Source organism: Myotis lucifugus, unplaced genomic scaffold (genome assembly GCF_000147115.1).
Source record: "Myotis lucifugus unplaced genomic scaffold, Myoluc2.0 scaffold_61, whole genome shotgun sequence".
Classification (NCBI taxonomy): Eukaryota; Metazoa; Chordata; class Mammalia; order Chiroptera; family Vespertilionidae; genus Myotis; species Myotis lucifugus.
The window spans coordinates 2,650,011-2,675,958 of record NW_005871109.1 but is presented as its reverse complement, the minus strand read 5'-3'; the positions used below and the strand labels follow the sequence as shown (position 1 = coordinate 2,675,958).

Here is a 25,948-nt window from a genome sequence, read left to right as displayed (position 1 = left end):
AAACAACCATAGGTTTTTATATTATTTTATTGCTAATGGCAAAATAATGAGTGATGGCAAAAGTGAATTGCTATTACTTCCTCTTTCCCTTAACCCCCCTCCTCTACCACCTCCCCTTTTTTTTAAGCCCAGGGAAGGGAAACAAAATCAAAATAAATGATACATGATTGGTCTGTAGGTACACAAAGGATAATAGTAGTTTTAAAGGGGTAGGTACAGTGGTTATCCTTGACTGTTGAGGAATTGGGCAAAGGAGACGGAGAAAAGGAAAAATCCTAGACAGCCTTAGCTGAGAAGTTAGAAATTTCTAATTGTTAGAAAATTGAAAAGGTAATTTGAAAAGCTTTAGTGAACACTTTCAGCATCTTTTGAGAAAGGATTTGTTTCTTTTGAGACAATCAAGTCATTCAATATTAACTTGAAGTAAATAAATGTAGTTAATAAGCAAGGTGTTTTCCACATTTTGCTCAAATAATGAGGTATAACTAAAATGATGAGACAGATTTTTTATGTTGTTGCTTATGTGTATCTCATCAATGGCCTGTAGTCTACTTCAAAAGAGAAGTTACAAAAATGTTCTCAACAGTGGTGGCCATATCTAATCTATAATAATAAAAGCATAATATGCTAATTAGACTGGATGTCCTTCTGGACCACTTTGCAGACAAAGCCGGAGCTGCAAGGGAAGCCCAGGTCCTGGGTGCCTGCTGGCTGCTGGAGGGAAGCCCAGATCCCGGGTGCCAGAGGGAAGCTGGTGCTGGCAGCTGGGGGAAGGAAGGCCTACTCTTGCATGAATGTCGTGCACTGGGCCTCTAGTTAGATATATAAAGCTAAATACTTTTATTTTTTTGAAAAGCACTTGTGAATATTTAATGAACTCCCTCCATGTGGCTTCAAGCTAACAGGACACAATCCTCACCAGCTTAAATTTTAAGTTCATATAAGTTTCTCCTTTTTTCTTTTCCTCTTCTCCCTCCCTCTGATCTTTCCTATTTCCATCTCTTACTTCTCTTCTTACTCTTTGCATAGCAATGCTGATCTGTAGAGTCTCATACTTTATGGGCATGTTAAAATAAACGAAGTCATCCTGAGTTTTATATAATGAGTTTATCTCATATGTTATTAATTCCTGGTAGAAATTGGGTTATAGGGCCTGATGACAGAGATAACTGGTTCAGTTCAGTCTTCCTACATTGGGCGTGTGTGATAAAGTGAATATGTTTGTACTTTTCCATTTTTTTTTAAAAATATATTTTATTGATTTTTTACAGAGAGGAAGGGAGAGAGATAGAGAGTTAGAAACATCGATGAGAGAGAAACATTGATCAGCTGCCTCCTGCACATCTCCTACTGGGGATGTGCCCACAACCCAGGTACATGCCCTTGACCGGAATCGAACCTGGGACCTTTCAGTCCGCAGGCCGACGCTCTATCCACTGAGCCAAACCGGTTTCGGCTGTACTTTTCCATTTTAAACCACAACTTTTAGATTATTTTTATGTCAATTAAACATAATATTAAACATATTTCTCTTAAAATTTTATTAAATGCTACATAATATCCATGTATATCTCTGGACATATAAAAAAATATCCTGACTTTCTGAGAAGCAAGGTTTGCATAGTGCACATATTTCTTAGGTGCTGTTGAAAGAATGGAAATAATTTCCAACTAAGTAACCTTAACCTCTCCAAGTATACTGAGCATTAAATTCTTATTAAGTTCTTTTTGTTATTTTTTAAATATAAATGCTGACTAATGTATATTTGTGTTTTCTTTTTAAAGGTTATGTGGGATTAGTAAACCAGGCAATGACTTGCTATTTGAATAGCCTTTTGCAAACACTTTTTATGACTCCTGAATTTAGGAATGCCTTATATAAGTAAGTATTTTAAAAATTCTATAACTAAAACTGATTAGAAATTAAAATATAGTTTTTAATGAATAAAATCAAATTTATCTTCTTACAGTTACTTGTAAAGTTTGGGGCATTTTTCACTTCATAAAACACATCAGAATAATATATAAGAAAAGCGTTGTAGGAGAGATTGGCATATGAAAAACTTATGAGGAGTGAGAATCAAGTTCATAGACAGCAAAAGATACAATTGATGAGATTTACATTTGGGATAAATTATTGTTTATAAGCTTCCCTTTATAGCTTTAACACGTTTATGAAGAAATATGTTATCTTTTTGAGATAATCTGAATATGTAAACCACTTCTTTCCCTCACTTCTCAATTAAGAAGCAAAGTTGTAGTTTTAAACTTATAAACTTTGTTTCTAATTAAGATATAAAGCAACTGTTCTGTGTTTTATGTTTGTGTGTGTGTGTTTTTAAAAGACTGTATATACATCAGATATTTTAAAATGCTTTATGAAGGCAGTCCATATGTAAGTAAACCCTAAAGTCACGCATTTATTTTTATGAATGCCTATGATAATACATTTAATACATCCTCACCGCGTATGTTTTCTTTAAGTTACACATAACTTTTATTTTTTCAAAGACATTTTAAAGTACAAATAAACTGACTTCTTTCCATTTTCATGTTACTTTTGAGTAACATCTTTTAAATTATTATAAATATGTATTTAAAGTATTTTGGGAACTTTTAATATTGGTCATATTGTTCAAACAACATTATTTTACTGCTGCATTCATGTGTAAGCTCAATTTACTTATAAAAGTTGACATTTTTTTTCATTCAGCAAGTATTTGTTACCCAGTAGTGTCTATATGATAGGCACTTGGTGGATAGAAATGGAGTTAGAAATAAGGTCTTTGTTCTTGAGTAAGTGACAGATTGCTTTACAAAAGCAACATGTGTATGTATGAAATAGTTTAAATAACATTTAAGAATAGCTAAATACCATGAGAGTTTAGTGAGCAGGGTGATTAAGGAAACTTGGAGAAATGGCTTAATGTAGAAAGTGGAATTTGGGGTCATGAAGGTAGGTATGGTTTAACCAGGTTGGGAAGATAAGAGACAGATGGGGGGACTTTCGAGAGTAAAAATGAGTAATAATAAGTGTTTTCTGAATGTTAGTTATTATTAGTTTGCATCAGACACTGTGCTGGGCACTTTACATATAGATTAATTTAATTCTTATGGTAACTGTATGAATTACACAATGTTATTATCCACATTTTACGAAGGAGGTAACTGAAGGCACAGAGAGGTTAAGTACTTTGCCAGAGGCCACAATGCTAGAAGTACACACCCAGTAGATAGCAGAATCCCTTCCCTATTCTGCCTGTACTGTAGCTGATGCCAGTAAGGATAATATGCCGTAGGAGTCTTCTAGAGGTAGCATAATTGGAGTTTTGTCAGAGTACTAAAAGTTGCGGTTAAGATATGGAGTCGAGCCTGCCATTCAAACTAGAACATACTAAACAGTCTGGTGATGTGCCTGCTTTGGCACGTAGTGCATAGAATGGGGATTCCAGGAGATTAACCACGACTCCTAATCCTTGAAAGTGGTCTGTAAATATATAGCATGGTGGAGAAGACTAAGAGCATAGCCAGGTCTACTCATTCAACAAATATATATTGAGTACATACTGTGTATTAAGCACTGAAATGACAGTGGTGAATAAGACAAAGTCCCTCCCTTCAAGCTACCACAAGTCAGCTTATATAAATGAGTTCTTTTGCATAGTCATATATGTCATGAAGAAAATAAAGCAGGGCTATGTGGATAGAGTAACTGTCAGGAGGTGGGGTAGTCAGGGAATACTAAGGAACTACCATGTGACTAGACTTCACAGGAGCCAGTCCGGTGAAGATCTGAAAGAAGAGCATTCAACACAGAACTGCAAGTGCAAAGGCCTTTTAGAAACACAAATCCATTGTGACTGGAACCCAGTGGTGAGGGGGGGCAGTGAGACATAAGGTTAAATAGGAAGGCCAAATGCCATGGGGATTGTGAGAATAGAGTGATGTTTATTGTCGGTTGGGAAACAAAGCCTGAGAGCCTGATGATGTTTGATAATGTCGAACCAAAGAAAGGATGACTCTAAAAAGGCTGGACCTTGCTGCATTACAGACAGGGTAGCACTAGCATGAAAGGATAGGGTTCTGTTTCTTTATTTTCCTCACTTGTTATATGATAGCCAACAGAGACTCTACCACTTTAGATGTTGAGGCATATAACTGATGCATTAAATACATTGTTTTAGGAAAGCTTATATATTGCAGCATGCAGAATTGATTTGAAAGATTGGGAACCCTGAAGGAATCTGTTATTAAACCAGACATGGTTAAATGAGGGTCAAAATGAAGTTGGTGGCAGTGGGTATTTCATATTGAAAACTGATATGACTTAGTCACAAATTTTATTTAGGAATAAAGGAAAAGGAAGAATCAAATATGGCACCAAAGTTTCTAATTTAGGTGACAAGAGTAACAATAAGTACCAATGAGATGAAAAAACTTTTTAAGGCCTGGCCAGGGTGGCTCAGTGATTGAGTGTTGACCCATGAACCAAGAGATCACTGGTTGGATTCCCAGTCAGGGCATATGCCTGGGTTTTGGGCTCGATCCCCAGTAGATGAAGTGCAGGAGGCAGCCGATTGATATTTCTCATCAATGTTTCTATCTCTCCCTCTCCCTTTCTCTCTCAAATCAATAAAAACATATTTAAAAAACAAACAAACACCTTTTTAAGGTATTTATACCAGGCCTAAAGAACAGGTGAGAATTCAGTTGTATATTACAGTAATTCCTCCCCACTAAGTGAATTTCTCTAGCAAGAAATTTAAGCATTCTGTATTTTGACTTCATTGTTTTTTTACAGCTACTGGGGGAATTTTAGATCCCATAATGTCAAGTATAAATCCCTTCTATTGAGAAAAAGAATAAAAGAGCGCTAGGGTTTGAATATACAAAAGTGATAATGACTTGAGGTGTTTGCAAGGAAGCTTTGAGAAGAAAAAAGTTAAATGTATTCCACTGACACCTTCCAAACAGAAGGGAGCTTCTGTGTGTAAAAAAAGGAACAGGACTCAGAACTGCAATTTCTTAGCCCTAAATAAGCAAAGTATTGAATACTTTAACAGAAGGACATACCAAAAGAAGAAGAAAAAGAGAAAGATTTTTAGTATATATATAACTTGCATTACAGGAAAGTAAATGTTGCATCCTTCTCTGAAACTAAGAAAGTTCTAGTGAGGAAGTGGGAAGTAATAATATTATTGCCAGCTGAAGAGAAAGAGAATCATTAATATATCCTTATTTAATTTTGTCTTTGGCATTGTATTTTATTGTATATAAATTATTTTAAGGACTTTTGTGGCTACATTACAAACTTTAATCCCACCAAATCTTATTTTTCAATGAGCTCTTAAATTCTTTGATTAGGAATTTGCTTCTTATTGAGACAGTCCTTGTAGTTAGGGCTAGAGTAATGTTTATCAGAAGTATATTGAGGATAAATACCGAATCTGGATTACTTTATCTTAATTTTTAAAACATTTTATTAAGGAAAATTTCAAACATTAAAAAATAGTGAAATGTTATTATGAATGTAACTGTACCTATCATCAGTTTTGAATGTTATCAACTCATGATCAATTTTTTTATTCTGTAATCCTCCACTCTAATTTTTTGGAAGCTCACCCCTATCATATCACCTAAATTATAAAAATCTGTTCAAATAGATTGATAAGTCCCTTAATCTATTTTTAGTCCCTTTCTATCTTTTCCCCCCCTTATAATTTATTTCTTGAAAATATATATTCATTTGTCCTGTAATTTCAACAGTTTGGATTTTGATGGTTGAATGCCATAGTGTCATTTAATTATTGTTCTATTCCCTGTATTTTTTGTGAATTAATAATTAGAACAAAAGTCTTGATTAAATTTAACAATTACTTTTAAATGTGCTTTGTCTTTCATTCATATTGCTTTCTAATGTCTTTTTTCTTATTAATGTCTAAATTTCCTCTGAATTTTATGAATTCTTGAAAGACTAGTATTTCATTAGGTATTAATGGCTTCAGTTAATATCCATAGTCTATATATGATCTTACATTACTGTGATGTTAATATTAATTATGCTTTAACAAATAAAAATATTTTATAAATAATTTTTAATCATTTCTTTTCAATAGGTGGGAGTTTGAAGAATCTGAAGAAGATCCAGTGACCAGTATACCATACCAACTACAAAGGCTTTTTGTTTTGTTACAAACCAGCAAAAAGAGAGCAATTGAAACGACAGATGTTACAAGGAGCTTTGGATGGGATAGTAGTGAGGGTACTAATTCTCTTGTAATGATAAATATTTCTAATATTCAAAGGAATTCTGGCAGACAGTATTATAAACAAATAGCAAAATAACACAAATTAAGAACTTAATTAACTTTACCTTAAACATTTTCACTCTTTTTGCTGGGATTTAAAAATAACTTATTTTAAAATTTAAGTTCTGAGGGATAAATTTTTTATTATGTATTTTTTTAAATCCTCACTCCAGGAGTGAGAATATTTTTTCCATTGATTTTTAGAGTAGAGCGGAGGAAGGGGGGGGTGGGGGCGGAGAGAAACTTTCATGTGAAAGAGACACATCGATTGGTTGCCCCTGATGGGGCAGGGGTTTGAATCTGCTAACGAGGTACTTGCATGACTGGAAATTGAACCCCTCGACCCTTTGGTCCTCGGACCAATGCTCTTAACTGAGCAAGATAGGTCAGGGCTAAATTTTTTATTAATTAAAAATTTCCTCTAAAATACACTTGGTTATACTCTATGTGTACTTAAACTAAAATTTTTTAAATTTGTCATCTTAGATTTTTCTTAACTCTATAGTAAAAAAAAAAAAAAAGAATAATAGCAAATATTACACATAGCACCATAAAGCATATGTTATCTGTAAATGTTGAGATCTCTTCATTCTTTACTGTAATTGCTTTTTCATGACTATAATGTGTATTTTTTTAGCAGTTTGTGTAGACTTTTCCATGTTTCTGACAAATTCGTCTTTAAACAACAAATTAGCATTTTATTACACTAAATATATTGCTATTTTAATTAAATTTTGTCTTAAAATAGCTTGGCAGCAGCATGATGTACAAGAACTGTGCAGAGTCATGTTTGATGCTTTGGAACAGAAATGGAAACAAACAGAACAGGTAATTCATCTCTCTCAAGTTGAGGGGAGTGTTTTCTAATAAATCATTCATTACCATAAAGGGATTTTTATTCCATTGAAATGTTTTGGCTTGCTCATAGTTCAGTTGTGAAAATACTAAATGGGGAATTGAAAATACTAGGTTCTCAGTTGGCCATTAACTGAGAACCTAATAAAAAATAATAAAAATTCTCATTAAACCACTGTAGATCTCAGTTTCCTCATCTTTATAATAATGAAGTTGGGCTCTATTCTCTAGTAGAAGGTTTCTTTTTAGCTAAAAACTACATAATTCTTTTTTTTTTTAATATATTTTATTGATTTTTTACAGAGAGGAAGGGAGAGAGATAGAGAGTTAGAAACATCGATGAGAGAGAAACATCGATCAGCTGCCTCCTGCACACCCCCTACTGGGGATGTGCCCGCAACCCAGGTATACGCCCTTGACCGGAATCGAACCTGGGACCCTTCAGTCCGCAGGCCGACGCTCTATCCACTGAGCCAAACCGGTTTCGGCAAAACTACATAATTCTTATGTATATGAGTGTGGTGTGTGTGTGTGTGTGTGTGTGTGTGTGTGTGTGTGTGTGTGTGTATGCATACATACCTGCATACATACATGTGGTATGCATGATTTAATGAGATGATTTTTTTAAATATATTTTATTGATTTTTTATAGAGGAGGGGAGAGGGATAGAGAGTTAGAAGCACTGATGAGAGAGAAACATCGATTAGCTGTCTCCTGCACACCCCCCACTGGGGATGTGCCCGCAACCAAGGTACATGCCCTTGACCGGAATTGAACCTGGGACCCTTGAGTCCGCAGGCCAACGCTCTATCCACTGAGCCAAACTGGTTAGGGCAAGGAGACGATTTTTGAACAGTATTTTCAGATATTCATTAAGTACAACATATGTCTTGTAATCTGTAGCACGTTACAAAGTATATTCATCAAGCGTTACCTTATTTTTGACCATAGTCATATGCTTTTGACATTTAGGATCCTTGTTGTTCTGACCCTATTTTTCTTATCCACTGGAAGGAGGAATGGGTTAGAAGAATGAAAAAACCTTAGATATGTCATTGGGATGAGGAGTAAGGCTGAACTGATGGGACTGAGGACTCAGCACAGAGGATTTATACTGGGTGCAGTGATAGAGGATCATAGAGAATCTGGACAACAGCCTGGAGGGTCTGTTTTCTCATTGAAACTATTATGGTGGCTTAGGCCAGAGGTTTTAAACTAGATTGTGATCCCTTCATGGTTTATGAAATCAGTTTAGTAAATATACACCAGCACTTAAAAACAAAACAAAAAGGAATAGAATGGAAAATAAGAGAGCATCACATAAGTAAGGGTAAGTGTTGTTATGTAACTTTTGTTACAGTTATATTACTGGGTTGCAATGAAAATTACTTTCTTTCTGTGGGTTGCTATTGAAACTGTTTGAAAAACACTAGATTGAACCACTACAGAATTATAGAGAAGACAAAATCAAATATGACTGGGACAGGAGAATGAAGAAGACTTCATTAAATATTAGAGTAGACAATGAAGGTGGATCCTAGTTTGAAGGCTTATTAAGTCCTAGATATTAGAAGAGATTTAAATTTATGAGAGGTAAACTATAATGTGCTTTCTTCTTAAGAGATTTGAAAATATGTTAAGTTTATTTAGTGATCTAGTTTCTCTAAACAGTCCTGTGGGGTTGTATTTTAATAATTTATATAAATGGTATTAGTGGCCTCTTTTTTTCTTCATAAGTCTGAAGTTACCCTTCTTCTTATTACATCCCTCTATGGGTTAACACTTTTATTAAGGGCAGCTGGGGCATTCCTGCTCAGTTCCAAAGTTTGGGTACTAGAATTTTGAGGCAAGATATTCACATGGAGGGAGGTTCCTTACTTAGGGAGTTATGTGCCTTCTTTGGGCCAGGCAAGAGATCCATTATTTTAGGTGAGGATATTTTAAGGGAGATGGAATTTAAGATTTTAAAAAAATTTCTGTACATTAAAAGAAAATTATAACCTCCTTAAAAATAATTTTATATATGTTACTGAAAGTTAAAAAGTTTTGTTTGTGCTAGCAGATATTATTTTAAAAATATGAATATATTATTGTGAGAGTGGTGATATGCATATGTAAAGCTATAAAAACAGCCAGTTATTTAATTGTGTAATTATCAATGTACCTAAAGTGATAGATTAGGATGTATTTTCAGCCTAATGAAAAGATATGACACTTAATAGTATAATAAATTGGTAACTGATTTCAACAGAACATTGTTTAATGATGGGGTTTTTAATCTTCTATATATGTAAAAGGCTAATATGCAAAGGGTCCCCTCGGGAGTTCGACTGGGAGACCAGGAGTTTGATCGCTTGCGGACCACCAGGGGGTGGCGTGGTACGAAGAAAGGCCCTGGCTGGCAGCCAGGGAAGGGAGGCCCCGGCCGTCAGCTGGAAGGCCCCAATCATCCCTGATCACCAGGCAGTCCTAAGGACCCTACTCGTGCACGAATTTCGTGCGCCAGGCCTCTAGTATATGATAATTGAAATAGGTAATTTTTGTACATGATTTTTAAATTAGTGTTAATCTAATTTTGATTTTTAGTTGATTTTTATCAAGCCTTGACTTTTTTTCAATAGAATTTTAGACAAATCTTAAAGCTTTCTGAAACTTCAGTAAGAATGAATATCCTTTTGAAATTCATATTTAAAAGCATGAATTGTGTTTTCACATTTTTAAAAAAATTATTTTTAAGGAACACTTTAAAATGTAAATGTTCTTATTTTTAGGCTGATCTTATAAACGAACTATATCAAGGCAAGCTGAAGGACTACGTGAGATGTCTGGAATGTGGTTATGAGGGCTGGAGAATCGACACATATCTTGATATTCCATTGGTCATCCGACCTTATGGGTCCAGCCAAGCATTTGCTAGTGTGGTGTGTACCTTTCCGCTGACTGCTTGTGTATCATACACAGAATACATAATAGCACAGTGGTATAATCTTTCATAAGGTAAGTATCATCCTAGATACACCTTCTTGGGTTGTTAATCATTCCTGCATTTAAACTAGCAAGATCTAGAAGATTTTTGACCCTTCAGTGAGTCCTAATAGTGCATGTATACATGTATATGAGGGAAAGTAAATGCATATGTACTGCCTCATGGCTCAGTGTTTTATTCTTTCTGATAGTTGACTAGATTATTTCACTTTATTTATTTTTTTTACCTCTAAACAATCTGTTCCATAAATGCTATTTTGTGACCTTTTGTTGCATTGAGAAGTACATTTTGTTTTGGGGACATTTTGTTCCATACACTTTTAAAATTGGAAAAATAACCTTTGGTTTAATGATAAGCAGAGGCCACATTTTTAAAGGAGCATTCCTATGCTAAAATTTAATTTAAATCTATGCATTTAAGAAGCACAGATAATTTGAAGAATCAGAACTATATATGGTTAGTTTATTTATATATTGAGTATGTAAGTGGGAGATTAAGATTTCTTAGTCTTCCTGTTAACCATTTCTTAATTGCATTTTGTTATTATTATTGCATTTTATCCTTATGTGTGTTTACTTATGTGAAAGGAGAGTCACAGAAGGAGTTACGTTGATATTTAAAATGAGAGAATTCTGAAACATTTATTTAGAACCTATTATGAGCCAGGAGAAACTTTCAGAGCTAACTAATACATCTGAAAAAGAATTTCATCATGATGTTGTTTGGGCCTTATTTATGCTAACAAACTGATAGTGGCTCGTAGCTAAAATCAGTGTTTTTAAACCTAGTTCATACTTTAAAATAGTGCTACATGTGTGATTTAGTCCTCTGGTCTCTAGGAAAATTGATACCCTTTGCTGTTTTCTTCTACTTTTATATGGCTATCAGAAAATGATCAGCAAGACATTACAGAATTTTATGAGTGGAATCCAAAGTAAAAGACCTTTCCTGGATAGTGGCAGATCAGGTCTTCTTTCTTTCCTCCACTGTTTTTTAGTTTACTTCCTGAGTAGATTTGAAAAATTTTGTGCCCTTTGTAAACTACCATTTTAGGTATGTGAGATTGGCTGTGGTTTGAGTTACTAGTTTTGTTTTTCATTTTTGTTTTGCTTTTTCTTTATTTTGGCAGTTTACGTTAGAAGTGACATACTGAAAAACCATTGGAAATTAGTTAGCACTTGTCTTTCAATGGTTTATTTTCCTAACTCATTTTTAAATATTGGCATTTCTTGAGCAAAATATACTAGGGAAATATTTGGTAGGCCCAAGTGATATAGAATATTTCTTCTAATTTGTTTACAAAAGTATTTTTTAAAAGGGATTTTTCACGTATACATTTAGTTTAGTTTTTTGATATATTCTGAGGAAGCTAGTTTTATTTGTCTTTTGCAGTGTTGAGTATTCAGCAAATATAATTGCTTAGCAATTTTTTTGTCATGCTTTATTTACCTACTGAATTGCCACCACTCTCAAGTACATTATAGACACAGCAGAGGAGCTATTTGGAGAATATTTTTGAAGGAGTGTAAAAAGTCACATTTCTAAGTGGAATCCTCCAAAGGTAGTATCCTCCCTTAAAACACAGATGGTGGTGGTGGTGATTCAGTGGGAACTGGAAGCTACAGCTATGAGGCAGTATGTGAGCAGGTTTATAACACACATGCGCTAATAGGGCTTGCAGAAGGCAACTTAAAACTTCCTAGACTTTGCTGGAATCTCTTGAGGGAAATAACAGCAGGTGAAACTACCCAAGATAGGGGTTCTAAGGAGGATACTACCTTCAGAGAACTTTAGTTAGAGGTAAGTGACTTCCCATTATTTTCTGAATTCAAAACTTACAACCTATACTTCTTAATCCACAGAAATCATCACACAGCATCTAAAATAATTTTTATATCACTGTTTGCCATTGTGTATTTTGTTAAGTTTATATGTTTAAAAAGAATTATATAAATGTGGATTGTAAAAATCTAGTTAAAAGGAGAAGTGTAAAATCTCATTAAGGCTATATATAATATTTGGCCTTAATTTGAATTGAACTCTTAAATTTATTTTGTAACTTTTAATTTTGGATTCTTTTTTTTGGTGTGTGTATATATATATATACATATATATATATGTGTGTGTGTGTGTGTGTGTATATGTGTGTATATATATATATACACACACACACACACACACACACACATACAGACAAATACAATCACACATACATACATAGACACACACACAACATTGACAGTTATATGTTCTGTTTATAGTATGTTCTGTTCATATCAGTGAGGTTGAATAACACCTAATATTTAATTTCAGACAGTTACATTTGAGGTTCTGTTAAAATAGAAGCTTTTTTACTTTTAATCATCTAAAACATGGACTTGTGTTATCTCCATGTTCAAATAAATTATTTGAGAATAATGTTTAAGATTAAAATATGAATAAAATTAACATGTAGCTAATTTATCCTTACGATATCTATGATTAATTTTTATGGGAGTTTTCAGCATGATTGATAGACTTATTTCTAATAAGTATGAGAAATTGCCTCCAATTAAAAAAACTTTTCATCATAATATTTTCCTTGTTGAATTATATTTTAGTTATTATAACTATGATACTTATGAAATTTCTGGTCTTCATTTTACCTGGCCAAGTAGGGCATCAGTATTTAAGGGTTCTCTGACATTCTCTATCTCTCAGATTGAATTTGTTCAATACTAGTCTCCCACTGGATTTAATAGATGTTTGGGAGATCTTTGATTAAATTTGGGAAACTCAGTAACTATAATCCTTTTTGTGAAGTTCATGGTACAAATTTTTTTTTAAATGTCCCGAGAATTCCTGTAATAGGGAAATTTGTTTAACTGTATTTAACCTAGCCTTGTCTTTCTCTGTGGGACATCTGTTAATATTTCAAAGGACACTTAGATTCTGAGGAATAGATTTTGGGTAGCACTGCATTAGATTAAGGTGATTTAAGGACTATTTCTACTTTGTCACATTAACATTTATGTCCTTGGGATGTTGACGGAGTGTGAGAATGCTAAAATATATGTTTCAATTTCCTATTGTTTTATATATTTTACTAGAGGCCCGATGCACGAAATTCGTGCAAGGGGCTCGGCCCTCACAGTCACAGCGGCTTGTCTTGGCCCTTGCAGCCCCAGCTTTGTCTGGAAGGTCGTCCGGAAGGATGTCCGGCTGTCCGGTCTAATTAGCATATTACCCTTTTATTGTTATAGATTCCTACTCCTAAAAAATTAGCATCAGCAGAAATGTTGTTTGTATTAGTATTTTTAAAAAATTTGTTCTTAATGATTTTTTTAGATCATCAGAACCTTTTATTTTTCACTGATTAGAGCTGTCTATATTAAAACCAGTCTTTCTGAATGTTATGATCAAAGAAATCTTGAATCTGCATATTGCCAGGCACATTTCAGAATGTATTATAAGGAGATAGTCTAGAATACATAATACATTATGATGATACATAAAAATTAGATACATAATTTTTATTGGTTAATTGTGAAAGCCTGTTTCACAAACTAAATAAAAATGATAGCGCCTCATAGGTTTGACATTAACAGGCGAGGTACTTTTCATTTTTAACAGTAAAATTTTAGACACTATATTTTAAGGGTATCTTTTGTCATTTAACATATTTATTGAGTTGCCTACTCTGGCAGGCACTGTTCTAGGTCATTTCCTATTAAGATACTTTTATTCTATTATTGGGTAAGTATATTTAAATATCTGTTTATTATAACAATATGTGTTCAAAAGTCTGAAATGGGTTTAGCTGTACAGTTCCATATAGTGTCTTTGGAAAGATCAGATTATGTAAAAGAGGTTTTGTTTCATAAGTAAATATAGTTTAATGAGCTTTAAAAATATTTTTTAATTGATTTCAGAATGGAATGGAGAGGGAGAGATAGAAACATCATTGATGAGAGAGAATCATTGATTGGCTGCTTCCTGTATGCCCCGCACTGGGGATCAAGCCCACAAGCCGGGCATATGCCCTGACTGGGTTCATAAGTTGACACTCAACCACCGAGCCACATGGGCTGGGCTAACGATTATTTTTAAGTTTTGAATGATTGTTAAATTTATAACTTTAAAATTGTTAAATTTATAAGTATTCATAAAATCATAAGCATTTCAAGTGTTTACACAAGTTTATATCATAAGACATACACCCTGATTTAACAGGTGATTTGAACATTGTTATATGGCTGGCTCAGTGGTCCAACTTTGTAAGCATTACATAAAGAAAAATCTCTTCCATAGACTACCCTCATTTTTCCAGGAATTTGTGTGGTTGGATTAGAGAGAACCAATTTAAAAAGTGGGGCTTCTGCTTTCAGGAAAATGGAATAGATGTACAATTTCTTATTCCTTCCGTAAAACAACTGAAAATCTTGAACGTTATATACAAAACAAACATAAGAAGTCTCTGAAAGGTGGAGAAGAGGCATAAAGACTAGTGGACTGAAGGAATGACATGGGGTGAGTTCCTTGGGTTTTCTTTTTGCCTACTTTATCCCAGACTTGAAGATGAAGAAGTTGGCAATCTGGAAAACAGCAGGCAAGACTAAAAAGCCTACTCTATCAAAAGGCCAGGAAAAGGACAGCCTAGTAAGGCACAAAATGTTTATACAATAACGGCTCTGCTCCAGCCAAGCACCATGGAAATACTTTGTTCCCCAACTCATGCCAGCTGGTATGGATCCTCAACTTCTACCCTCATCAAGTTATAACAGAGTTCTCCAACTCTGTACCAGGGTGACATCAGAGAAGACTGAGTAGCTAGCCAGAAGTTTCATCTATGCTGGGCAGTAAGGAACCTTCCCACTGCTATTCTCTCTTTCCCCTGGCTCACTGTCACTAGAGACCGCATGGAGAGCCTGCCTTTAACTCCCATCTGACAGTAAGGAAGTGCTTCTTTCCCTCCCCACTGGATTGATACCTCATGGAGGAGAATCAGAACTTCTACCCTCCTCCCGTAGTAAGAAGCTTAGTCCCCTCACAGCCAAGATGATATCAGCAGAGGCCTACTGACCAGCCAGAATCAGTACCCTTGCCCTTTAGTAATGAGGAGCTCCTCTTCAACTCAGGTATCAACAGAGGCCAAGTGGGAAACCTACACTTATACTTCCACGTGGCAGTAATGAGACAGGGACCTTTTCCCCAGCTGGAGCAGTGTCAAAGGGATCAGCTAAATCAGAAGATTTTAATGGGGTCTAAAATCAATAGACAAAAAACAAAACAAAACAAACACTGAAATGACAGACGTTAGAATTATCTGACAAATATTTTAAAGCAACCATCATAGAAATACTTCAATGAGAGATTCCAAACCCACTTGAAACAAATGAGGAAATAGTCTCAGGGAAGAAGTAGCGGATATAAAGAAAAATAAAATAGGAATTTAGAGCTGAAAAATGTAATAACAATTAAAAAAAACTCAACAGATATACTCAACAGCAGAATGAAGGAGACAATGGAAAGTATTAGTGAACTCACTTGAAGACAGAACAATAGAAATTGCCCAATCTAAACAGCAGAGTGAAATAGACGGAGGGGGAAAAGTTCCTCAGAGACCCATGGGAAAATAGTAAAAGATCTAACATTTGTATCACTGGAGTCCTGGAAGGAGAGAAAAAAGAAGGCAACACTGAAAATATTCAGAGAAATAATCAATGAAAACTTCCCAAATTTGGCAAAAGGGATAAGTCTACAGATCCAAGAAGCTGAACAAACGCCAGATAGGATAAGCCAGAAAAATTCTACATCAACTCAAATTGTAGTCATACTTATAAAAACTAAAGACAAAGAAAATATCTTGAAAACAGCAAGTGAGAAAAGGCACCTTATAGGGGAAAGCTACTTTTAATTTTTTCAAAGTACATTTGTCATAAAAAACTATGGAGGCCCGAGGGAAGTGGCACATTTTTCAGGTGGGTGTTGAAAGAAAGAACTGTCAAGTAGTCTTATACCCAAATTCTTCAGGGAAATCAAGACATTCTTGGATGAACAAACACTAAGAGAATTTGTCAGCAGCAGACCCAACTTTAAAGAATGGCTAAAGAAATTTCTCTAAACAGGGAATGATTAAAAAGTAGTATCTTGGAACATTAGGATGAAAAAAAACATGGTAAGTAAAAATCTGGGTAAATAAAATCAGCTTTCCTCCTCCTCCTGAGTTTCCTAAATTATGTTGGATGGTTCAATCAAAATTATCACACTGTCTGATATGATTCTAAATATATAGAGAGGAAATGTTTGAGATAATTTTATTATAAATGGAAGAGGATGAGAAGACATAAAGGGAAGTAAGGTTTTTGTACTTCACTTGAACTGGGAAAAGGATGGCACCAGTAGGCATTATGTGTATATAATATAATACCTAGAGCAACCACTGAAAAGAAGATATGTTCAAAACAGTATGATAAAATAGAATTCAAAAAATGTGCAAGTAATCCTCCGGAAGGAGGAGAAACAAAACAAAAAAACAACACCTAAAATAGCAAACTTAGTTGTGTATAAATGGTCTAACTATACCAACTAAAAGGTAGAGATCAGCCCTAACCGGTTTGGCTCAGTGGACAGAGTGTCAGCCTGCGGACTCAAGGGTCCCAGGTTCGATTCCGATCAAGGGCATGTACCTTGGTTGCAGGCACATACCCAGTAGGGAGTGTGCAGGAGGAAGCTGATCAATGTTTCTCTCTCATTGATGTTTCTAACTCTATCTCTCTCCCTTCCTCTCTGTAAAAAATCAATAAAATATATTTTTTTAAAAAGGTAGAGATCAGCATTTTAGCTTAAAAAACAGCAACAACATAACCCAGTAATATGCTGTCTACAAAAACCTCTCTTGAAGTACATTGATATAAGTAAGAGAGGGGCATTATGTAATGATAAAATGGCCAATTCATCAAGAAGACAGCAGTCCTAAATGTGTATGTACCAAATAATAGAGTTGCAAAACATAGGAAGTAAAAACTGCCCAAACTAAAAGGAGAAATTGACATAGCTACAATTGTCAGTGCACTTTTCTCAATAATTGATAGGTAGACCCTCTAGACAGAAAATTAGCAAAGATATAGAACTCAACAACACCATCAACCAACAGAATTTAATAGATATTAAGAAAATGCTGCACTCAACAATAGCAGAGTCTTACCTTGGTGCTAAACTAGACAAAAACAGTTAAAACAAATAAAAAATTATGACCAGGCTAGTGTCCTTAAGGCATATAGATGGGATAATCCTTAGCAAAATATTAGCAGATAGAATTAAATAATACATTCCAGGTATTCTGGGCTGATCAGTATTTTTTTAAATAAATGAGTTACTCTACCAAAAGGAAAATTTACATGATCACATCAATTGACTCAGAAAAAGCACTTGATAAAATACAATAAACACTCATGATAAAAACTCAGAAAACTAGAAGTAAGGTAATTTTTGCAACTTGATAAAGAACATATTTTTAAAAAACCTATAGCTAACACAATACTTCATGGTAAATGACTGAGTGTTTTCCCTCTAGAATGCCAAGGATGTCTGTTCTCAGCACTCTTATTCAATACTAGAAGCCTGATGCACGAAATTCATGCAACGGCTCGGCCCTCACAGCAAACCGCCCCCCCCCCCCCCCCAACTTCATCCAGAAGATCTTCCGGATGGTCGTTCTGCTTTTTGGTCTAATTAGCATATTAGCTCTTTATTATATAGGATAGTATTGGAAGTCTTAGCCAACACAATAAGGCAAGAAGAGGAAATGAAAGGCATGCCAATTAAAGGGAGATATGAAATTGCCCCCAACCCTGTTTTAGATAACATATTTTATATAAAAATATCATGGAAATAACTGAATTTAGCAGGGTAGCAGGTGATAAGATAAAGCTACAGAAATCAATTGTATTTCAAAATACTAGCAAAGAATATGTAAAAGTGAAATTAAAAACACAGTACCATTTACAGTTATGGAAAAAGATCTTAGGGGTGAATCCAACAAAATATATACTGTGACCTATGTGTTAGAAACTACAAACTCTGAGGAGAATCTATATAAAAGTCTAAGTGACTGGTCACCTGGCCAACTGGCTGGTAGCTATAATGCGCAGTACCACCAGGGGACAGATGCTCCAACTGGTAGCTATGATGCACACTGACCACCAGGGGCAGACGCTTAATGCAGGAGCTGCAGAGCTGCGGTGACTTGGCAGCTGTGTTTCTCGGCGGGTGACACACCCAGAACGAGAGGAGGGAGCCCAATTCCAGGGTGTGTCATCTGAGAACTGCCCTCTCAGAATCTGGGACCCTCAGGGGATGTAGGAGAGCCAGTTTCGGCCTGATCCCCACAGGCCAGGCCAAGGGACCCCACTGGTGCACAAATCTGTGCACCGGGCCTCTAGTGTTTAAATAAATTATACCGGGCCTCTAGTGTTTAAATAAATGGAGAGACATACTGTGCTAATTGATTGGAAGATTCAGCATAGTAAAGATATTTATTCTCTCCCAAATTATATAGTTTTAGTGCAATTCCTTTCAAAATTTTTGCTGATATACATAAGTTCACTCTAAAATTTATGTAGGAGGCAAAGAACTAAAATAGCTCGAATTTTGGAAAAAGAAGAATAAGGTTGGAGAAATCAATCTACGTGATTTCAAGACATATAGTGATATTAATCAAGGCTGTGTGATATTGGTGGAGGGATACACAAATGGATTAGTGGAACAGAAGGGAAAACAAACAGATTCAACAAATAGACCTATCTGATTTTTGAGAAAGACACAAAAGTAATTAAATGGAGGAACGATGATCTTTTCAATATATGGTGTTGGAACAATTGGGCATCTATATGTACAAAAATTAACTCAAAATGGATCATAGACTTAAACATAAAGTGTAAAGATATAACCTTAGAAATATAATTAGTAAAGAAGTCTTCCAGATCTAAGGTTAAGCAATGAGTTATTAGATTTGATATCAAAAGTACAATCCACAAAGGGAAAAATTGAGAAGTTGGAACTCCTCACAATTACAAATTTGGTCCTAGACAGCCATTCAAAGAGAATAAGAATAGAAGCTACAGACTGGGAGAATATACTTGCAAACCAAATATATGACAGAGAATTAATAGGATATATAAAGACGTCTCCAAACACAATAGTAAGAAAGATACCCCAAACAATTCATTTAGTCAGTTGAAAAAAAGACAAAACATTTAATCAAAGAGGATATACAGATGTAAGGAAAAGATGTTCCTATCACTAGGGAAATACAAATTCAAACTACAATGAGGATATCATTACCTACTGACAGATGGCTAAAATAAAAAACAATGACAGCACTAAAAGCTGGCGATAATGTGGACAAACTGGATCACTCATTTTTGGTGGGAATGTGAAATGTTACAGATATCTTCATATAAAACGAAACTTGTAATTACTATGAACTCTAGCAGTTGTACTCTTGGTTACTTATCCCAAGGAAATGAAGTTATGTTCACACAAAAACCTGTACACAAATGTTCATAGCATCTTTATGTTAATATTCCAAAGCTGAAATCAGCCCAAATGTCCTTCATCAGGTGAGTGATTAACAAACTTGTACATACAAATCATAGAATACTACTCAGCAATAAAAAGGAATAAATTATGGATATACACAAAATCTTGAATGAATTTCCATGGAATTATGCTGAGTGGGGGGAAAAGCCGATCTCAAAGGTTACATATGATATGATTCCATTCATATAATATTTTTGATGTGACAAAATTTTAAAACTGGAGGACAGCTTAATCATTGCCAGAGCTTATAGATTTGGTGGGGTCAGCAGGTGGATGGGTAGATGGTTACTATAAAAAGGCAACCTAAGGCATCCTTGTGGTGTAGGAACTGTTCAGTCTCTTGACTGGTGATGGCTACATGATCCAATACAGGTGATAAAACTGTAGAACTTAATATGCACACAAATACAGACAAATGACTATACCAAAACTGGGGAAATCTGAATAAGATAGGTAGAGGTATCAATGTCAATATCCTGGTTGTGATATACTATAGTTTTGTAAAATGTTACCAGTGGAGGAAACTGGGCAGAGTCTATAAGGTTTCTGTCTGTATTATTTCTTATAATTGTACATGAATCTACAGTTACCTCAAAAATTGCAATTAAAATAAGTGGATGGCTTAGGTTAAAAGTATTTGGAGTCCTTTCCCTAGTTAAAACACATGTGTTTATTAAAGTATATATTCTGGGAAGATAGTTGAATTTATTTGCTGCTGTATATCAGTATCCCAAAATTGCTAAGTATATCAAAATCCGAAAATAGTTATCAGTTGTGGTTCTTAATTATCTTTGTCAATTTGAAAAATAGAATATCACATTTTAATGCCCCTATCTCCATTCAAAATAAAATAGGCATTAAATGATGGAGAAAGAATTTTATATATGGGTTAAGAGTAAAGAGAAAACTGATAATTTATAGACAGTACCATTTTTTAGTTATATCTTTTGATTGCACTGTGCCTATATTTTCTGCATTAAATACAAAATTGTGATAACTGATATTTTTATTTGGAGAAATAAGGACACAAGAGTTATCTGTGTTCTGAATTGTGAAAATTACAGTATTAAAAAACGCAAAATTACATTTTGTATACTATATAAGTTCTAGAAAGTAAAACTATTATCTTCACTATGGAATGAAGAAAAACAATCATAATTAACCCAATGCTAGTTTTGATGATGCATCAATTTAACATACTCAAGATAACAGCTGATGGTAAGCAGTAGTGTGTGTGTGTGTGTGTGTGTGTGTGTGTGTGTGTGTGTTTGACTAATGGTACAACGTTTATAATATTTTCTATTTTGTGATCCATGACTCATTTTTACTGTCTAAAATATAGCTTGGCATGATTTTTAGTTATCTTGTACATCACATTAAGTGGAGGTAAATGTATACAGCTATATTAGCCCATCATTTATGTATCATTTACACAAAATTATTTGTTGAATGGATGGATAAATTGAAGCTAATTTTTATAATTGACTAATCTTGATTATAATTATCATGGTGACAACTTGTTAAAAAGCTAGGGTAAGGAAGCTGCAGAAACTTATTAATGTAGAAACAAAAGTTACTAATAAGCTTTAACTGGTTTCTCAGTCTGAAGGATAATAATGGCTACCTCCACACATCCTTCCCCAAAATCATAGAAGGTATGAGTTAATTAGGTTTCATTTGTATTTCTTTGGCAATAGTGGGAGAAAGAATATCATGAACTTCAAATTACCTGTAAGTAGCAAGATAATCACCCAGTCCCAATAGAATTTCCACTGCTGCTGCAGTCTGTATGTGGAGAGTGTACAGTGGGAAGCTTTAGAGACTGTATGAAACGGAGGAGAGGGGATTGAAGGACTTAGGTAAAACAGATACAAAATCCGCTCAAAAAGAGAAAGTACAACAGTATGTGCCAACATAGACTGGACTTAGTAGTTTTTAGCATCAGCTACAGGGAATGAATTTTAGAATGAGCAGGATTAGAAGTGGCAGCCTTGGAGGAATTTTGCTTTTGGGGAAAGAGATAAACAGAGAAGAGCTGATGGCTCCAATCCATAGCAAGTGAAGAGAAGATAAGAAATAAAAGAATTAAGGCTCCTACAAAATGAAAGAAGACACCAACCTCTCCTCCCATTACCAATTCAAGAAACTGCACTTTACTGTATTGACAAAAGAAAGTACTCTTAACCTAATGAATGCTGTCCACACAATGACTAGGAGGGAAAAAAAGCCACTAAACACTTTTAGAAGAAAACAGAAAATGTTTATTATCAGCTTATGAAAATCTATCCGCTGCCCCCAAAAAAAGCCCTTGGGAAAATAGCCACAAAGCAGAATAATACAAAGTAGAACAGTACTCTAGACTAAATTAAATATTTCAAACAAGCAAAACAGCCTGGTATCCAAAAATTTAAGGAGAGAAATAGATTTTTAAAAAGACATGAAATGCAATGAATATTGACCAAATTCAGGAAAGAAATTGAAGAAATGACAACACTGTTAGAAATGAAAAATAAATTTATAAAGTACTCGAAAGAATGAGAAGGAATAAAAATCTAAAGGACATCAAATGAAAATGAGATAGAAAAAAAAGAAGGACCTCAGAGAAAATTGTAAGAGAAAACCAGCAAAGGAGGTGTCCAATATAACAATCTGGAGAATAAAAACACGGTGAAACAAAACTTATAAACTATATCCCAGGAAAGCTTTCTGGGTTAAGGGAAATTTAAACCTGCCTTTTGACCCACCATTTATCTGGACACATTGGCTTTGAATAATCAACTCTGGACAAATAAAGTGTTAAATTTTAAGGATATATTGGACTGGCTTCATACTTCTGAAGAGCAACCATTCAAATCATGGCAACAGAATAGCAATTTCAAAAAACTCAATTACAAGCCAAGGAGTCAGTATCCAGCCAAGTATTCCTTCAATTATGGGGATACAAAACCAATTTTGAACATGGAAGAACTCATTGAATGTTATAATCATGAGCCTTTCCTGTGGAGTTTATTAGAGAATGAGCTCCATCTAACCAAGGGACCACTGGGGAAGCTTCAGCAAAAGGGCTGAGCATTTGATTTATTGAATTGTAGAATTAAGGACTAATTAAAACTAGAAATAAGGACGAAATTTTAAAAGGATGGGGACTGGGTAGAAAAATGGTATGAAATGTTAGACAAAGTATACAGAATGCCATTCTTAAAAAAGGGGAGAGAAAGGGAAAGATCATAGACTGTTGAATAGGTGGAAACACAAGAGTACCACATATTACTGGCAGACTAGACACTACAAGTGTAAGTAAGAAAAAAGGGAAAATAGAATTAAGGGTAATAACAAAAGTATAATGCACTACAAAAATATAGCTAACCTCCCTAAATACCAAAAGAAATTGTAAAAACAGCACAGAAAACACACATAAAGGAACACAGTAAATTTACTTAATACAGTAATTATAAAATAGTGAAATGAAACGAAACATCAGTCATATCAAATATGAATGGACTTAAATGGCCTATTAAAAAGATTTTCAAGTTGCTCATAAAAGCAAACATTAAAATTTGATTTAAGCAAGAATGCATTAGTGGGTGCTAAATCTAGGGTGAAAAGTTTAAGGCTCAGGATTTGTGCCTGGTCTCCAAGAGTTTCCTTACAGATTTCTTATTAGTTTCAAGTGGAAAAAAATAACTAGTGGACAAAATGGACAGCACTCTGACATTGATTGAAATTCATAATATTGCCAATAAGGATAGGGACATGGCCTGGGACTGTGATACCCTTAAAAGGACATATCCTTACTTAGTAGTCTAGAAAGGGATGCATAATCTGAATCTAATCATGAGGAACATCAGAGAAACCCAAACTGCGGAACATTTTATAAAATAACTGGCCTCTAAAACAAATATTAATGTCATGAAAGAAAAGCTTTAAGACTATTCCAGAAAAAAAGGAATCTGAAGAGGCAGTTAGCCACATGCAATTTGTGATCCTGGATTCCATTCTGTACTGGAAGCAGAGAAATTCTATTAGGATAATTGATAGAATTGGAATGTGGACGGACAAAAGCACTTTATCATAGTTTTCTGAGTTTGAGAACTAAGAATATTCTTGTTCTTAAAAAGTCACGTTGAAGTATTAAGAGGAAAAGCATGATATGTGAACCTACTCTCAAATGGTAGTGAAAAATATATATGTGGGTGGGATGAAAGCCTGGACAGTCTGAGTAAATAGTTACTGGGAATTTTCTATTCTTTAAACTTTTCTCTGAATTTAAATTTTAAAAAAAGATAAACTTTAGGTATAAACTATAAGGCAGAGAACAATATACACATACCTTAGCCAATACACACAATACATACCTTAGTTTAGTTTAGTACGGTAGAATTTGAGTGAGATAATTTTTCACTCTCCCTCCACCTCTTATCCCCCTACCCCTGCTCTGATTTTTTTATTTTTAGATATTGAGTGTTTTACCAATTCAAATGACCTCTATTTGGAAAACAACAAATTTGATGTCATTCTATGTTAAGCTATGTTTGTAATACTCTGAAAGCTTCTTTTATTCTCATGTTTTTATAAAATTTGCCTTTTTATGCTTAAAATATGCTTTAGAGAAAAAAATCATTTTCTAAATGTGTTCTTTCTTATGCCTTCCAGTAAAATGCTTGGTCATGTTTCAGAACCCTGTCCCCCACCTCCCAGCTGTGGTCTTCCTTGTGTTTTTGAGAACAACTAGAAGATAAATGAAGTTAGAAGCATTTTGAATATGTTTTCATAGCCTTGATCTTATTCCAAAATGAGCTAGATCAAACAATATGTGGATAGTAGTTTTATAAGCTCTGCCAGCTATTTTAAACTAAGTTCATTTTGCCAGATCAAGCTCCTTTATCTGTCCTTTGAAGAACACCAAATATTTGAAAACACTTCATCTTAATAATTCCACTTTTTCTTTATGTGTAATAAATATGTATTGTCAGTAGTTCTGATGTCAAATGAAATTTGAGGTTATGCAGTCTTATGTGTTGTATTAACTAAAATTCATTTTTTGATTGTGAAAAATTATTGATTAAAAATTAATTTAATGCCCACAAATTCTTCAGCAGTATTCATACTACGTTTCTTACTTCTGTCTTAAGGCTGTATGGAGAAAAGAGAACCACCTGGTACACTAGGTGAACAGCCCAGGAGCTCTCATACACTTTCAAACGGAGCAGTATCTGACATGCAGTGAGAAGATTGCACAATGGTTTTCAGCCTTCACACTAGTGCAGTGGTGGATTACTGATTGACTCAAAATATAGTGATTCAGATTATTATTATTACATTTTTTAAGTGTATGGGTAGTGTCAAATATTCAGAGTTCTGTGTTATTTACTGTAAGTTTAAAAATGTCTCATAAGAATATTGAAATGATACATATAACTGCTTTTCTAAGAAGTATGTAGTTACTTTTTTTGTTGTTAATCCTCATCCGAGGATATTTTTTCCATTGATTTTTTAGAGAGTGGATGGATGGGAGGGAGGGAGGGAGGGAGAGAGAGAGAGAGAGAGAGAGAGAGAGAGAGAGAGACAGACATTGATGTGAGAGAGACACATCAATTGGTTGCCTTCTCCATGTGCCCCCAACCAGGGTAGGGATCGAAACTACAACCCTCTGGTGCTCAGGCTGATACTCTAACCACTGAGCCACTGGCCAGAGCTGGTTTACTTTTTAATCTAAAGACTGAGGATTTTTATTAGATTATTTAGGCAAACACCAAAATGTAAGGACAATAACAATTAGGTAGAAATGACTAACTGATGTGCAGTGCTAGGAAAGGCAGATCTCATACAGAATGAAATAAGAATTTATATTATTTCTCAGTTTTTATAATGATAACATTTTGTTGATTTTATTTTCCTTTTTGCATTTTGAGTTCCTAATTTTCTAGCCATTCTACTTATAAGTGTTTTGGTAATTGCACTGTTGTTGTTGTTTTTCCTTGTTTGGGGGGGGGGGGGTTGCACTGTTTTTATATTCAGGATTTTGTCGTTAGTATTATAACATCATTAAGTAATTATGAAACAATTTTTTTTTTCTAATTAGGAAGAAGCATTGCATGCATTTATTCAGCCAGAGATCCTGGATGGCCCAAATCAATATTTTTGTGAACGTTGTAAGAAGAAGTGTGATGCACGAAAGGTAGATGTCATGTAGAAATTAATATTTAATTACCTGAG

The 25,948-nt window shown here is 34.5% G+C and overlaps 1 protein-coding gene across 8 annotated transcripts in view; it reads left to right on the top strand.

Annotated features, from left to right (window-relative positions):
• The window catches only part of USP47 (ubiquitin specific peptidase 47), a 96,269-nt gene that overhangs the window by 40,175 nt on the left and 30,146 nt on the right, over positions 1–25,948 (top strand). For all 8 annotated transcript variants that reach the window (XM_006089607.3, XM_023754532.1, XM_023754531.1 and 5 more), the window contains 5 exons: positions 1,786–1,882; positions 6,117–6,262; positions 7,057–7,136; positions 9,936–10,085; positions 25,815–25,910. In XM_006089607.3, coding sequence (XP_006089669.1) covers positions 1,786–1,882; positions 6,117–6,262; positions 7,057–7,136; positions 9,936–10,085; positions 25,815–25,910 — 569 coding nt within the window. The remainder of the gene's footprint in view (positions 1–1,785; positions 1,883–6,116; positions 6,263–7,056; positions 7,137–9,935; positions 10,086–25,814; positions 25,911–25,948) is intronic.